Source organism: Tauraco erythrolophus, chromosome 5 (assembly GCF_009769465.1).
Source record: "Tauraco erythrolophus isolate bTauEry1 chromosome 5, bTauEry1.pri, whole genome shotgun sequence".
NCBI classification, from domain to species: domain Eukaryota; kingdom Metazoa; phylum Chordata; class Aves; order Musophagiformes; family Musophagidae; genus Tauraco; species Tauraco erythrolophus.
This window is the reverse complement of record NC_141469.1, coordinates 78,007,937-78,022,558: the sequence shown is the minus strand read 5'-3', so window position 1 is coordinate 78,022,558 and position 14,622 is coordinate 78,007,937. Positions and strand designations below refer to the sequence as shown.

At 55.5% G+C, this 14,622-nt stretch overlaps 1 protein-coding gene across 4 annotated transcripts; it reads right to left on the bottom strand.

The window, feature by feature from the left end:
* Positions 1 to 1,471: 1,471 nt before the first annotated feature.
* Positions 1,472 to 12,695, bottom strand: PITX2 (paired like homeodomain 2). Of its 4 annotated transcripts, XM_086611791.1 has the most exons (5): positions 12,650 to 12,695; positions 12,338 to 12,475; positions 4,868 to 5,128; positions 3,849 to 4,054; positions 1,472 to 2,035 (listed from the first exon to the last, which is right to left on the bottom strand). In XM_086611791.1, exons 1-5 carry the CDS (start codon positions 12,693 to 12,695, stop codon positions 1,472 to 1,474), a joined length of 1,215 nt encoding a protein of 404 aa, XP_086467917.1. The 4 variants fall into 4 exon arrangements, with proteins under 4 accessions (XP_086467917.1, XP_086467919.1, XP_086467918.1 ...); XM_086611793.1 differs by lacking the exon at positions 4,868 to 5,128; XM_086611792.1 differs by lacking the exon at positions 12,338 to 12,475.
* Between the last annotated feature and the right edge of the window lie 1,927 nt (positions 12,696 to 14,622).

The following is a 14,622-nucleotide window of genomic DNA, read 5'->3' as shown; positions in this document are numbered from 1 at the left end:
TTGAGAACGAATGGGTCGATATTATTTAAAACAAAACACACGAGAGCACGACCTTTCCCTTCAACGACGTGTTGCAACACGAAGTCGCAGGAAACTCGGGGCTAACCTCTCAACCTCCGCGCTCGGCGGGGTTGCGGTTATTTGGGCTGCTCTTTGTTTCTCTTCGTGTCTGAAAGGGGGATTTGGAAATAGAAATGTAATATTGCATGAAGGATCTCCCCGCTGAAGGGAGAAGGTGAGCGCAGGGGGCGGCGAAAGGGACAGATTGTTTTGGACGGGAGCAGTTTGTTTGCAAACCGGCTTTTTTTTTTTTTTTTTTATCCCCCACTCCCTCTTCTGTAATGTAATAAAAGCTTCCTTCACAGCGGGAGAAATTTATGTTCGAGATACAGTAACTTTGTGGCCGGTAACTCTGGAGGCCAGCGATGACAAATAATCCATTTTCTCGGTGCTGCGCGGGGGAATAAAGGGATCCTGCTGCAGGGAAGGCCGTGTGGCCAGCGCCGCGTTTCTCTAGCGTGCAACTTTAGCACGAGGGGATTTTGTTTATTTATTATTATTCTTTTTTTTTTTTCTTACGTGAAAAAAAAGCCAACATTTATTTGTATTGCAATAAAAAGTACTGCCCTGTGTTTCCAACGAACGAGATCCAATGTCAACGATCAGTCAATCACTGCAGACCAGTTAAGGCTGCGTAGCTTGGCTCAGCAAATAAAAATCCAGACAAAGCTGTATGCTGTATATTTTACTCCCATGAAATAAAACACATTTTTTTTCATGTTTGCTGAAAAGTAAAACAATAATATTGTACGAAATGTTATACACAAGGCATGTTTTACATTGCAATATCAGAAACATCGTTGCATCCACCAGAGGTACTACTCTAAAACTGATATTCACACTTTTTTTTAATAATTATATGTTAGAAACATACAGTGTTGCATTTAGTATATACATTCCCTTGCTCGCAAGCGAAAAAATCCTAATCGCTTCTGTGTAACATGCTTTATTTTAAAGCCTAACCCTTTAAAAACACTGTTGTGATATTACTAACAACTGCTTTTATAAAATTAATTTGACATTTCGATATATATACATCCTTTCAGTCATTTTTATGTTAACAATGCTAAACTTAAAAAATAACAAGCTTATAGTAACATTAAAATGTCATATCATATCCAGTCAAACATTTGTCCATATATATATATATATATATGTCCTTGTAACTGTTGAAATACTCTTAGTGAAAGAAAGATCTCAGAATCTGTAGGAGGTCCTTTGAAAACAAAGGAACTATCTTGTTTCAGTGGTTTCCTCTTTCTCTGTTTCTCTCTCTCTCTCTTTCTTTTCCTCTCTGTCTGATTTTTCTTCCTTCCTCTTTCTCTCTAGTGCCCATTACTTTCTAGCGTAATTCTCAGTCTCTGCGGGAAATGGGGAGGGATTCCCATGCAGTGTTTCCTACTCGGGTGTCTCACACGGGTCTGTCCACCGCATACTGGCAAGCGCTCAGGTTGGAAGCGGGGTTCTGCACGCTGGCATAGCCAAAACTGGAGTGCTGCTTGGCTTTAAGTCTCAGACTCGCCAAACTCGAGTTACATGTGTCCCTATAAACGTACGGAGGTGTCGGAGGAGCATAAGGACAGGCTGGCGTCGGCACTGCAGAATTCAGGGAGGGATTGCTCAAGTTGTTCAAGTTATTCAGGCTGTTGAGGCTGGAGCCGGGGACCCCGGTGACTGCAGAGGGTACCATGCTTGAAGACATACTCATGGAGGAGATGGAGTTTGGAGGGGAGAACATGCTCTGAGAAGACAGAGGGTTGACATTCATGGAGTTGAAGAAAGGAAAGCTTTTGGTGGAGAGGGAGGCGGAGGTCAGGCCCTTGGCTGCCCAGTTGTTGTACGAGTAGCCGGGATACATGTCATCGTAGGGCTGCATGAGGCCGTTAAACTGTGGACCGAAGCCGTTTTTGCAAAGCTCGGCTTGCTGGTTCCTTTCTCTCTTTCTCCATTTGGCTCTGCGGTTCTTGAACCAAACCTTTGGGAACGGGGGGGGGAGGGTGGGGAGAGGGAGGGAGGGAGGGAGGGAGATGCGAGACGCGAGTTAGTCAGGAGCCACCACCGCAGCCCTTCACAAGCTCTCGGGGCAACAGCCCAGCGCGTCCGTATATACATACAAAAATGTGTACGTACATATATATAGACATCTATGTAGGTTCACCTCCTCCTCTACGGAGCCCCGCGCTCAGCCGGGGCGGCGATGTGCTGCTGGGGCCGCCGAGCATCCCCCGGGCCCCTCTGCCGCCGGGGTTTAGCAAGGCAGATCCGGGGCAGCATCATTCCACCCGCACCCCGCCCCGCACCCCCCGGCGCAATTTGCGATGCTCTAATTCGCGCCACAGAGGCCAACGTATCCTTTTTTTTTTTTCCCCCCTCGTTTCTCTTTCTTTTTTTCCCCTCCTTCCTTGGCTTGTTCCGCGCTGGAGCCATCCAGGAGAAATACAAAAGTGCAAAAGCGAGGGCAAAACGCCTGGAAACCCGCGGAATTTTAAGGCAATGTTTCCTATTACGGGGAAGGAGAGGGAAGCCAGCAACTAATAAATCCTTACTTCAGTTTGTTAAAGCTACAAGTTCGTCCTGCGCTAAAGGTTCCAGAGCCGAAAACCACTTTCTAAACAAACTTGTTCGACTGCTCTTCGGTGGAAAAAAAAAAAAAAAAAAAAGAAAAGAAAAAAAAAGAAAAGAAAAGAAGAAGAAGGGAAAAAAAAAAAAATCACCATTTAACAACGTGCTAAATGAGATCTGAGGGACCCTCCCCGCAGACAATGGGGAAAACGTGCCCTTTCCCAATCCACATCTGGGTGTCTGATCAGCCGGGCAGCCGCCAGCAGCAGCCTTATCGTGTGTATTGGAGCCCCCGCGGGTGTTCGTGGGAGTCCCCCCGGGCCGAGCCGGGCAGGGGCCGCCCGGGACCACGGGGAAGGGCCCTGACTGTCTGCACCGCGCTGCCCGAAACCAGAACCCTCCGCAAAAAGCCGCGCCGCGACCGACATCGCTTCGTGCTCCAGAGAGACACCAGCCTCCGCCGGGCCCCGCTTCCCGCCGCGGGACCGCTCCGGCCCCGAACACCGCCGGCCCGGGGCGGAAAGACGGGACCGCTCGCTCCTGCCCCTGCCCCCGGTTCTCACTGCGTCTCTTTCCTCAGACGACCGCGAGGAGAGGTTTTAGGTGGGATTTCCCAGAATCTGGGGTTTTGGCCCGTTTTGGGGCTTTTTTTTTTTTTGGTATTTTATCCCTCCCAGCGTGGCGTTTGCACGCGAGCAGGACCCGATCTCGGTATCTCTGCAGCGCCGTGATAGTCCCATAAATCTCAGAGGGGGGAAAAGGGCGGAAAGAGACGCTCGTCGAATTGTGAAACCAAAAGAAAGAGGAAAATGCAAGGAAGGGCACGTCGGGAGTGCCTCAGAGTGAAGTAAAAGCCCTTGTGTATTTTACATCTTTTTCTCATTAGAGGCAGCGCAGGTTGCAGCCTGTTCCAAGTCGCTTTCTTGGCTAATGTTTTCATTAGCGTTTCGATCAAAAGGAGCAGGACGCATTGCACGATGAGGGCGAAACGTGCAGCAAACCATATTCCGGAGAGAGAGAGAGAGAGAGAGAGAGATCCCAATCCGTCTCTGACAGAAATGTCCTTCTCTGCCCTGCTTTTGTGCAAAGGCCCTGAAGTTTGCATACAAACTGAAATCGAAAGCAGCTGCAAACATTTCAGCCCTCCTCTCCTTCCCCCCCCGACCCCCCCCCCGACCCCCCCCGACCCCCGCTGCTCGGAGCTGGAGTGTCGTGTCGAGACTTACCCTAACCCTGGCCTCGGTGAGGTTGGTCCAGACGGCGATCTCCTCCCGGGTGGACATGTCGGGGTAGCGATTCCGCTGGAAGGTGGCCTCCAGCTCCTGTAGCTGCTGGCTGGTGAAGTGAGTCCGCTGCCGCCGCTGCCTCTTCTTCTTCGAGGGGTCCTCGGGCCCCGCATCCTCGTTTTTGCTCTGCTGGCTCTTATCTTTCTCTGTAAGGGGGGGGGGGAAGAAAAAAAAAAGGCGGAAAACGAGGGCACCTCAGCCTCCGAAGCCTCTTTTCCAGCGGCTGGGGAAGGGCTCGTCCCCAGCGCTGCCAGATCCGCAGACTGCCCCGAACGCGGCTCGGCGGTGTAATTAATGATTAACCCGCCCGGCCTCCCGCCGCCGCGGCCCCTCCGCGCCCCGCGGACACCCACGGGTGGGCTCCTCCCGGAGGAACAGCCACCGCCGAGGGAGCGGGATGGAGCCGTCTCTCCGCCTGCCTGTATGCAAGTTTTTTCGCCCGTCTCTGTCCGCGTTGTTCTGCCATCTGCATACACGTAACTCGTATTATTTGCCTGTCTATATCCACATTATCCGCCCGCCTGTACCGTGCTATCCCTCTGCCCGTACGCGTGTTATTCGCCCACCTGCGCCCACATTAGTCTCCCAACTACACCCACGTTTTTTGTCAGTCTATACCGTTATTACTACTCCATCTATACCCACATTTGTCTGTCTGTACCTATATTATCCGTCGATCTGTATCCATAGCGTTCGCCCATCTGTATAATTCTCCCACTGGCGTACACGTTATTTGCCCGCCGCTGTACGCGCCTATCTTTACACATGTCACAATCTTTTACACGCCGACACACAGACACGGCACGCGAAAAAAAACCCACGAAACGGGTCTCGGCCCCGGTGCAGGGCGCTCCCGGACAGAGGGGCGGCGGCGGCGCAGATCGGGCCGCGGGGCTGCCGGGGCCGTCGGCGGCGGGAATCCCGGCGGGCGGGGGACCCTGCCACTCGCCCCTTCTTACCTGCGGCCTCGGGGCTGGAGGTGTCGGAGATGGTGTGCACCTCCAGCCGGTGCTTGGCGGACTCCAGGGAGGAGCGCGCCTGCCCCGGCGCCAGCGCCGTCGCCATGGCCAGCGCGGGCTGGTGGTGGTGGCAAGATGATGAAGAGGAGGAGGAGGAAGGTGAGGAGGAGCACAGCTTATTCCCGGCTCCCAGGCGCTCCAGGCTTAACGGGTCCTTCATGCAGTTCATCGGCAAAAGGACGCCAAAGTCTACGTGCGCGCCTGGGGGGTCGATAGGAGAAGGTGTGCTTGTGTCTGTAGGTGTCGGTACGTGTAGGAGGGTCGGCGCGGTGCCCCCTCCGCGGGCGCGGAGCAGCCTCGCGGCTCCGGGGGGGTCAGGGCTGCTGTGCGGGGAGCCGCGGCGGGGCGGGCGGCGCTCGGCTATCGCCCGGGCGGCACGGCGAGCCCAGGAGCCCCAGCCGCCCGGGGGGGCGCGGCAGCAGCCACAGGCGAGCGGGCGAGTCCGGTCCTGCAAGAGCCGTCACGGCGACACGGCTGGTCCCCGGCCGGCGGCCCCCGGTCCGCCGCGGGGCTCCGCGGGGCGGGGACAGCGAGGCGCGGCGGCGCTCCGCGGGGCGCTCCTCTCCGCTGCCCGCGCATGGACCCGCGCCGCGCCGCGGACGGCCCCGCACCGCGTCAGCTCAGCCGCTTCCCTCTTGGCCTGACATCTTAAACCGGCGGCGGCCTTCCCCGCGACGGCACGTCACCCGCCCCCGCCCCGCCCCGCCCCCGCCCCGCCTCTCCGCCGCCCGCCCCCACCCGCGCCCCGCCCCGCGCCCCGCCTCGCCCCGCCCGCGCAGCCCTGCGCGGACCCGGCCGCCCCCCGCGCTCTCCCGGCGGCGGGCTCGCCCGCCCTCCCCCCCCCAAAACATCGCGTTTTCCGCCCGGTTTGCCCGCGGACAGGGAGCCCGGCCTCCGCCGGCCGGCGTACGGGGCGCCCCGTCGGGGCGGCTTCGGACACGCCCGCTCCGCGCTTCTCCGCGGTGCCTTCCGCACTCGCGGACCCGCGGGCGCGAGGAGCGGAAAGCTCCGCACTGGCAGAGGCGCTGCAGCGAGGAGGAAGAAGGCGAGGAAGCCGAGGGCCCAGTTCGCTCGTTGTGATGGGGGTAGAAAACAAACGAGAGGGGCGCGCGGGCGGTTAGACGGCGGATCTTGGGCTGGTGAGAGCAATAGTAGCGGGAACAGCTACAACGACGACAACCGAACACGAACGACAGCAATAACCAGCCCTCTACGGCACGTCCACGGAAAGCTTTACATCACGCTCAAAGGAGCGTGGAGGAGGGTGTGCATCCCAGCCCCGTAGCCCTCCACACCTCATTCCCCCAGTTATCCGCAGGGATCATTCTCCCCTGCCGGCGGGGACCACAGGGACCGCCCCGCTTCCCGGCGCGGCGCCCGGAGCAGCCCCCGAACCCGCGCCCACGAAAGCCCTTTGCAGGGTTTGGCCAAGCCCCGCGCCGGACCGAGCTCCAGCACACCAATCTCCCACACGCGGCCTCCCGACCACCCCCTCTCCGAGGTTTGGGGGGCAGGATTTGACCCCTCGCCCCCGCGTAGCGAAGCAGAGGGACGGGTCGCTCCGTCCCGCGGTCCCCACTCACGGGCCCGCTGATAGCGCGGGGGCGAGGCCACTGCGGACCTGGGTCTCGCAGGGGGAAGGAGGAACGGGGCTGCTTCCAGCCGGTCTAACGCGGGGGCAGGTTGCCCTCCTGTGTTGGTCAGGATCTCCCGGGACAGAAGAGCCTGTCCCCGAGCCCTAACCCCGCAGAGCCGACACCGGCCCCGGGGAGGCGCGGCCCTGGTAGGGACGGGGAACCCAAGAGAGCCCAGGTGCCGCAAATGCAAGTTGCGCCTCTATCTTCAATTACTCTGCGCGGTTACGGGGATCGAAAAGTTACCGAAAGCTTCCCCTTGATGTGGCCCACCACACCCACATCCCAGCACCCAAACTCTTCTGTATCTCTTTGCTTCCCTCATCCCCCAACCCCCCCGGCAAGGGTCCTTCTTAGTCGCTGGGTGCTCGTTCGGGGGTACGTATCATCCCTCCCAATCTTACTTATCGCTAAATTATACATATTACTTTCGCAGCCTGTTAGTAAAGAAGGTTAAATTAATTTACATTCTGCTCATTATCTGGTGTTTAAATGACGTGTTTTTATCCCTGAGATTTGGCAAAGAATCTCTTTCCTCAGACCCCACAGCGTTTCGGCGGAGACAATGCTCTTACATTTGTAGTGGATTTTAATCTGATAAGACTCTAATTTGCTTAAGTCTTTTAAATAGGGGGTTTAAAATGATTCTAGCCGTTTTCTTATTGAATTTCCTCTAATTCCCCCAAGATCATAAAGTATATGTGTAAAGTAAATATTTCCTCCCTTTGCACCGGCAGCAGATGACCTATAACTAAGTCAATATGAATCCAGCTCCATTCTGCACAATTTGTTTACCAATCATATCCCCGTTTCTTCTTAACCTCTCGCTACCTCCGTGGTCCCGCACTCAGTAATCCCCCCAGCCCCCCCTCGCCTTTCCCCACGACGGGACCGCGCCAAGGCCGCGGGTGCGGAGCTGCCCCGGCCCCGGCAAGCGGCTGCGGCCTCGGCCTCGCTGCGAGTGGCACTGGGAGGGGACGGCTGCCCTTCTCCAGCCGCCACGTCGGAGTTCTACCCAGCCTGCAAATCCTCAGGGAGAGGGAGCCGGAAGGGGTACAGTAACTTCTCCCATCATTTTTTTGTTTAACAGGGCAATGCAGCCCTCTCGCAGACGAGCCTTTTCCCCCCTTTCCTTCTCTCCTCTTTTTTTTTTTTTTTTTTTTTCATTCGTTTATTCTTAGTTAGTTCGGGAAAATGCTGGCTTCTTCCTCCGCGACTCGAAACAAAAAGTCCCTCCCAGCTACGCGGCGCAGAGCGATTTTTACGCGCTTTACGCGCTAACGGGGCGCAGCGCCGGTGCCCGCCCCGCCGTGGCCCACTGTCCCGGGGCGCTCGGCGGGGGCGGGCGGGTCCCGGCCCGCTCCCCCCAGGGAAAGGGGGAGAGGAGGAGCAGGCCACCGCACCGCCCTCCACACCTTCCCCAGCGCCAGCCCCAGCTGGGACAGATCCTCCGGCCCTCCCCGCGTCCCGAAAAGGGGAGCACAGCACCGGCCCGGGCCCCAGCAACCCAAAGGGAGAGGGTGCTGGCATTTCCTTCTATGCCTTTGATTAAAACTCCCCGACTCCGGGCAGGAGGGGAGCTACCACGCAGCACTAGTTGTCATGGTGACCATAAATCACGTAAATCCAAAAATACCCACCTATAATCTGAGATGAAGCTTTTATTTCCCGAGTGAAATAATATTTTAAAAGCTGTCAGCCAACGAAAAACAACCTAATTGTAGTCACCCAAGTAATATATTAGCGGTAAAGGTTTCAATTAAAATGTCAAAAGTGTTTTTCCATTTTTTTTTCCCCCTTATTTTTTTTTGTTTTCTCCTGCTGGAAGTTCCCATCTCCTTTCGGGTTCGGGTCCAGGCCGTCAAGCCACTCCGGCCCGGTAACCCGCGTACCGACTATCCGCGCCTGCTGCGCAGGGCTGCCACCCCAAAACCCTCATTCTGGGGGAATTTTTCCCTTCTCCGTTAGGCTGTCGCTGCACGGTTTGACGGGGACGAGCCCCGGTGGGTTATAGGACATCCACCGGCTGCGAAAAACGAGGATTTGGGGCTGCTCCCTATCCCACTCCACCGTCTTCTTCTTTTTTTTTTTTTTTAAATTCTAATTTTTTTTTTTTCCTTTTTACTGAGGGTGTTTTCCGGCCTCCCGCTCCCGCCGGCGGAGCGGGATCCCCGGTGCAGAAGGCGGGCGAACCGGGAGCGGGGCCGGGAGCCGAGCGACTCGGCTGAGGGTGCCGGGGGTGGCCAGACCTACTACGGGTATTTGTTTTCTCACTTTTCCTTTATCTCCTTACGGGATCGTTGTTTCTAGACGTAATACCCTCCTAAATGGATAAATTGGTTCTTATGTAGAGTCCCCAGCTAGTGCTGTTGTCTTTTACCTTTGGCTTGTTGTCTTTCGCCTGTCTCGGATTACCGGGTATTCTCCTCGATGAAGAGCCATTAATTACCCATTCAGTCAATATTAGGAAGACTACAGAGCTTTTTACATAGGATTAAGAAGACATCAGCTTGTTCCGTTAGTATATTCCTACTCACGAATAAGCTTTCGTTATACATTTAGTTTTCCCTGGAGTGAGGCTAACAACTGCTGCATATATTACTCTCAGACGACGACGGGGAGAAAAAAAAAAATTATATATCGAAGCGCAATAAATATCTTTTAATTTGTGCTCGGCAGGGGCTGCGGGAAGGGGCGCACAGTTTCCCCGGCACCGCGCAGGAGCAGCGCACCGGCGGAACGCGCTCCACCCCGGCCAGGGTGGAGATCTCAGCTCCCACCGCTCGGGTCACAGCTCCGGGGACAAATTTGGCCACGTTATGTGGCGGGGACAGTGTCGCTCCGGCTCCGCCTCGGCGCACCCCCCCCGCGCCCGCTCCCTCCCGCGGGGGCGGAGGCTGCGCGCCCACCTCGTCCTGGGGCTCAAAAAAAAAAAAAAAGGCATCGGGGACCGTGGCTTTGCACGCTGCCATTCCTTCAGCTGCTCGGGACGGAAAGAGGAATCAGCGCTGGGATTTTGTTTTTGAAAAAAAAAAAAAAAAAAGATGTTAAGTTACGGAATATTCAGACCAAAGAGTAAGTTTTCTGATTGTTTTTTAAAGAGTTGAAACAATCGATTTGCGATGCCGAATGATGAAATAAGGCGGAATGTAATTTTAACGTTTCATGTTGGAGGCTGCTGTTTCAGCAATACCCAGTTACGGCTTGTGGGAAAGGATTCCTTAAGTAGAATTCACACTGCTAACAAATCGTATAGATTTTATATAAATATATACACACACTCACGCACGCGTCCAAACAGTTTAAGCATCCTCCCTCCCCGCATAAAAATTATTCGAATAAACCCACCAGCAACCATTCACGCCTGCTGTGGGGCTGTCGAAGCGCGTGCTGAAGTTTTCCTAATTTTGTGGGACTGGTCACCCAACAACAATTTTCCTGTGTCCCTGGGTAAATACGACGCCCGCCGGGCTGCGTTTGACACTCTAGGCTGCAATAACGTTTTCATACTTTCCCACCTTCTTTTCCCCGGCGTGGCCACGGACCCGTTTTTTTTTTGTTGTTGTTTGTTTGTTTGTTTGTTTTTTCTGGAATAACTTTCCCCCTCTCCGTGCCCACTTTCCCGCGGGAACCCAGCGCACTCGTATCGTTTGGGAGGGTCTCCTACTGAATTTCGTTTTTTCCTTTCGCAGGAGCATCGATTTGACCAAACATTAACATTTTTTACTGTTATTACCGATGCTGCTAATTAGCGATTATTCTTCTCCTGCCCAGCGATGGTGCCCAACTTGCCAAACTCCCTGGCCGCCCTCGTGATTTCCGAAACTGAACCCTCACAAACCGAGTCCCAAAATAACCCCCGCTCCGCTTCCCCGCCTCCCATCCAGCCCGCCCCAAGGACTAGACTTTTTGGAGAGGCAAATCCCGTAAAGCGCCAAGTCCCAGCAGTCAGACAAGGCAAAAAGAAAATAAAAAAATCAACGAGCACTGCGCGATTAAAAGCGAACCGAATCCAAGACGCAACGAAACCTGCCCGAATCAAGAGAATCACGAGAAAATCACGAATCCGTGATTTTCTACGGTTCGCAGCGAGTCGCCCGAGCAGCTCAGGGCGTCTCAGGACTTGCCATTATCCGTCGCACAGAGTCACGGGCTGGGGGTGCACACGGGGATCATCCCACATCTGCAGGGACATATGCCCACATCTGCAGGGATACATCCGCATCCGCGCTCCTTCCGCGCTTCCCTTCCTCGTAAACGGGAAGGTTTTAATGGCCGGGCGACCCCGCGTTGCTTCTTGGGCTCAGACTTATATTTTAATGAATGGCATTAAAGGTGTTTAGATAGCAATTTCCCCTGTAGCCCGACGGGTAAAAACCAAACCGGCTGATACGGTAACGAGGCAGGAAATTTTGCGTGTACTACAATAATCCGGGTTCATAATTGATGGTTAAGAAAATAACCATTTGTTTCTGGGCAGAGGAAGTAAAAGTTACCGTGTCAGGGAGCATATGTGGATATTACTTTTATAAATACTTAGTCGAATAAAACTGGCGTGGAAGGGCTCATAAATTTATTATATCAGAAAGGTCCCCACTTTCCCATTAGATCGTGCTAAGGGGCTGTGATTAAGACCACCTGTTCGTCGGGAGGAAAAGGCAGGGGAGGGTTAAAAAGGCCTTTCTTATTTGCAAACCATATATAAAGCAATGTCACCCTTCCTTTCCACATTATTTAACACTTATTACTGGGTGAGGGAAAAAGCGCCAGACCCTGCTAAAGCCTATTTGTGCACAATTTAATATCATGTATGTTTCCGGGATTAAAAATTATCGGCTCGTAATACCTCCGCGTTTGGAATTACGCCGGATTTTGCTCGCTAACCTTCCTTTAGCGCAAGCGTTTCTTCTTCTAGAGGTTTTGATGTCCAGCTAGCAAATCCTGCTTAAAGGCTCCGGGGGAGGGGTGGACTGGGGAAAGGGGACGTGGCTCCTCCTGAAATCACTGGATGTTATTTGAGAAATAGCGAGCTGTTTGGCCAAACAGGGTTAATACAGTATTCTTACAAGGAAGTGTTTAACCACGAGACCAGGAATACGTGCATTATTAATTCACTCTAGTTTCCTGTATTATTAATTCAGGTTAATATATTTTATTTAAACAAAATTACGTTTATCTTGGATTAAACAGTCTCTCGAAATACAGAGCGCTTGTTTTCTTCTTTGTAATGTGTTTGCATTGCTGTTTTTCTTTACCACCCCTCGGGCTCGCCTGTAAGACCCCCTGAAACGGGCAGGGGAAGCAAAGGCAGGAGCTCGCTCTGCCAGCAGACGGGGCGCTGCGGGGGCGCCTGCCTCTGGGGGCAGGAGAGGGCCGGCGGCTTGTTTACCGGCCGGGGGGGGGCGGGGGTGTGCGTGTGTCAGAAAATAGAAAATAAAAATAAATACGAGAGCGACGCTGCGGGTATCTGGAAGGCGCGCTAACAGCTATGCTTTTTTTTTGGGGGGGGGGGGGGAGAGGTACGGCTAGTGGCGTGTGTTAGTGCGATCCTGCAGCCGCAGGGGTGCCCCCGCGCACCCCTTTCCCCCGTTTCCCCGCGGCCGCGCATCTTCAGGCGCAAGTGGCGCCCGGGCGCAAAGCCGCGCCGCGCCGCCGGGCGGGCAGCAGGGGGCGCCCTGGCGCCGCGCAGGCGGGCCCGGCGCGGAGCTGCCGCCCGCCGCCCCGGGAGCGCGGCCCGCGGAGGGGCGCGGAGGGGCGCGGAAGGGCCGCCGCTTACCATTGGCGCTGGGGGGCGGCCGCCCGAAGAGCTTGCTGCCGGCGGGCTCCTTGCGGCCCTCCGGCGCCTCGCTGAGCTCCCCCTTTTTGATGTCCGCCTCCTTGGAGAAAAGACACTCGACGGCGGCGGGCTGCACCCCTGGGGACGGGGACACGGGGTGGGGTGGGGGGGGACAGGGGAGAGGCGGTCAGCGCCCGCTGCTGCGCGCCCCTCCGGGGAGGCGGCGCCGCTTCCCGGGGGCTGCCCCGCCTGGCTCCGCACCCGCGCACCGCACCGCGTGCCTGCGGCCCGCAGGGAGATGGTTTCTCTTACCTAGCTGAACACAGGCGGAGACAAGTTTGCGGCAGTTGGACTCCATTACCCGTTTTCTGGAAAAGACGAAGGCACCGAAGTTTTAAAACAATTATTTCGCGAGCGAAAAATAAACGTAAAAAAAAAAAAAAAAGAAACCCAGCCGCCCCGGGAGCCGCGTCGCAGCGGTGCTGGCGGGACCCCCACTTTTTCCTAGCGACGTCCGCACGGTGCCCCGTCTCCCCGCCTCAACCTCGCGTCCCACGCGAGTCACACCACAGGACAGGCGCAAATACCCGTGGCCGTTTCCCAGCCCGCTCGGCCTCCCTCCACCTCTCGTTATTTGGGGACGCGGGTGGTGGTGTTGTTTCGGGGTGTCCCCCGAACCTCGCGGCCGTGCTCAGCCCCGGGACACACCGACCCCCGTCCCAGGGGGTACGGGCAGGCTGCGCCCGCCAAGGCCCCGCTCTCCGGCTGCGCCTCCGCGCTCCCCGGCCGCCGCCGGCGCCTCCCCCGGTCTGAGAGGTTGGGCAGTAAAATCACGGGATTAGTGCCTGATTGAGATGTCTGTTCGTGAGATATTACAAAATTCATTATCACAGCTCCCTACTAACTCGATATGAAGTAACACAGATGGGATTTTATTAGTCCAGGCTTCAAATGTTTACTTATGATAATTTCGGGGGAAATTTGCATGTCACCATCATTTCGGTAATCTTTCTTCTTCTTCTTCGCCTATTTTTTAATGTCTGAACCGGGCGCATTATTAGCTGGTGCTTAGAAACGCGGCGGCCTGGAGCCGAAGCTCGTTTGGGATGAGCAGCTCCCGCCGCAGCGCCCGCCGTGCGGGGCCCCGCCGACCCCGGCCCCGCCGCCCTCCGCCGGGCAGGCGGGATGGGACCAGGGGAAAAAGGCGAGAAAAGTAAGGGAGAAAGAAAAAAAAAAAAAAAAAAAAGGAAAAAGAGGGGGGGGATAAGGGAAGGTGCGGTTATCTGGACTCCTCCGGTGCTCGTTGTGACACGGCGGTTTCTATTCAAAGCCGACGGACGCCTGGGAGAAAGTCGGCTCCCTCCAGCAGCCGGGCCTAGCACACGAGCTGTGCCTAAATTAATCGGGGAGGCGATTAAGGGAACCTTAATTCTTCACCGACGGTCCTTAAATCGGGGTAGGTCTCCTTCAAGATTAGTCCTGCACGACCGATCCAGCCGCCCTCTCCCGTCGCCTGCCTCGATGGCTGATTTATCTCACGAGTGGACACAGACCCACAGCTCCCCCCACGCACACGCACCGCCACGGCAGGGAAGTTTTTCCTCTCTCCTGAATCGCCGGTTTCCTCGGAGAAAAGTGCCTTTCCCGGACGAATTATTATTCCTTCCCGGCTCTCAGTTGCCCGTACTCCTCCTTCCCTTTCTCCTCTCCGTATCCTCTTTTAATTTTTGTTACAAACCACATCGCAGCGCGGGGCCGAGGGAAGCGAGAAGCATTTTCCTATTGTCTCCGGCCCGGCGACTCAAACGAAAGCAACTCCACTTGTTTTTCCATTTCCATTTTTTCCGAGCACTTAAATATCGCAAGGAAATATCAGCACCTCCGCGCACTCACAGCCCCAGCAAACGCCCCACGGAGCGAGCTTTCCCTTTCTCCGCAGCTCGCTGGGCCCGCTCCACTCCGCGGCAACCTGCTCGGAGTACTGCGGCTGGAACAACCGGAGGGCGCGGGCAAAAAAGCGGTGTCACACGGGGTTTTATTTTTTTTTTTTTTTCCTTATTGGTATCTATCACTATTGTTTCGGGGAAGAAAAAACCAAAACCAAACAAAACGCAATCCCCCAAAAACAGAGTCCCCTGACAAATATCTCCGCAACACCCGAAATACTGATGTCCGCGATTTCGGCGGGAGGGTTTTCGCCAGAGGCCCGCGGCCGCTGCCGGTGGCTCTCCAACGAAAGCGGGGATCCGTGCGGGGCCTACCCCTCCGCGGTGCCCACGGGGGCA

Excerpts from the sequence above, each read along its gene's own strand:
- PITX2 (XM_086611791.1), bottom strand. The coding sequence starts at position 12,695 with ATGGAGTCCAACTGCCGCAAACTTGTCTCCGCCTGTGTTCAGCTAG. Across the intron at positions 4,055-4,867 it reads CTCCAGCCCCGAGGCCGCAG|AGAAAGATAAGAGCCAGCAG; the intron begins GTAAGAAGGGGC and ends CCCCCCTTACAG. Across the intron at positions 2,036-3,848 it reads TCACCGAGGCCAGGGTTAGG|GTTTGGTTCAAGAACCGCAG; the intron begins GTAAGTCTCGAC and ends CCGTTCCCAAAG.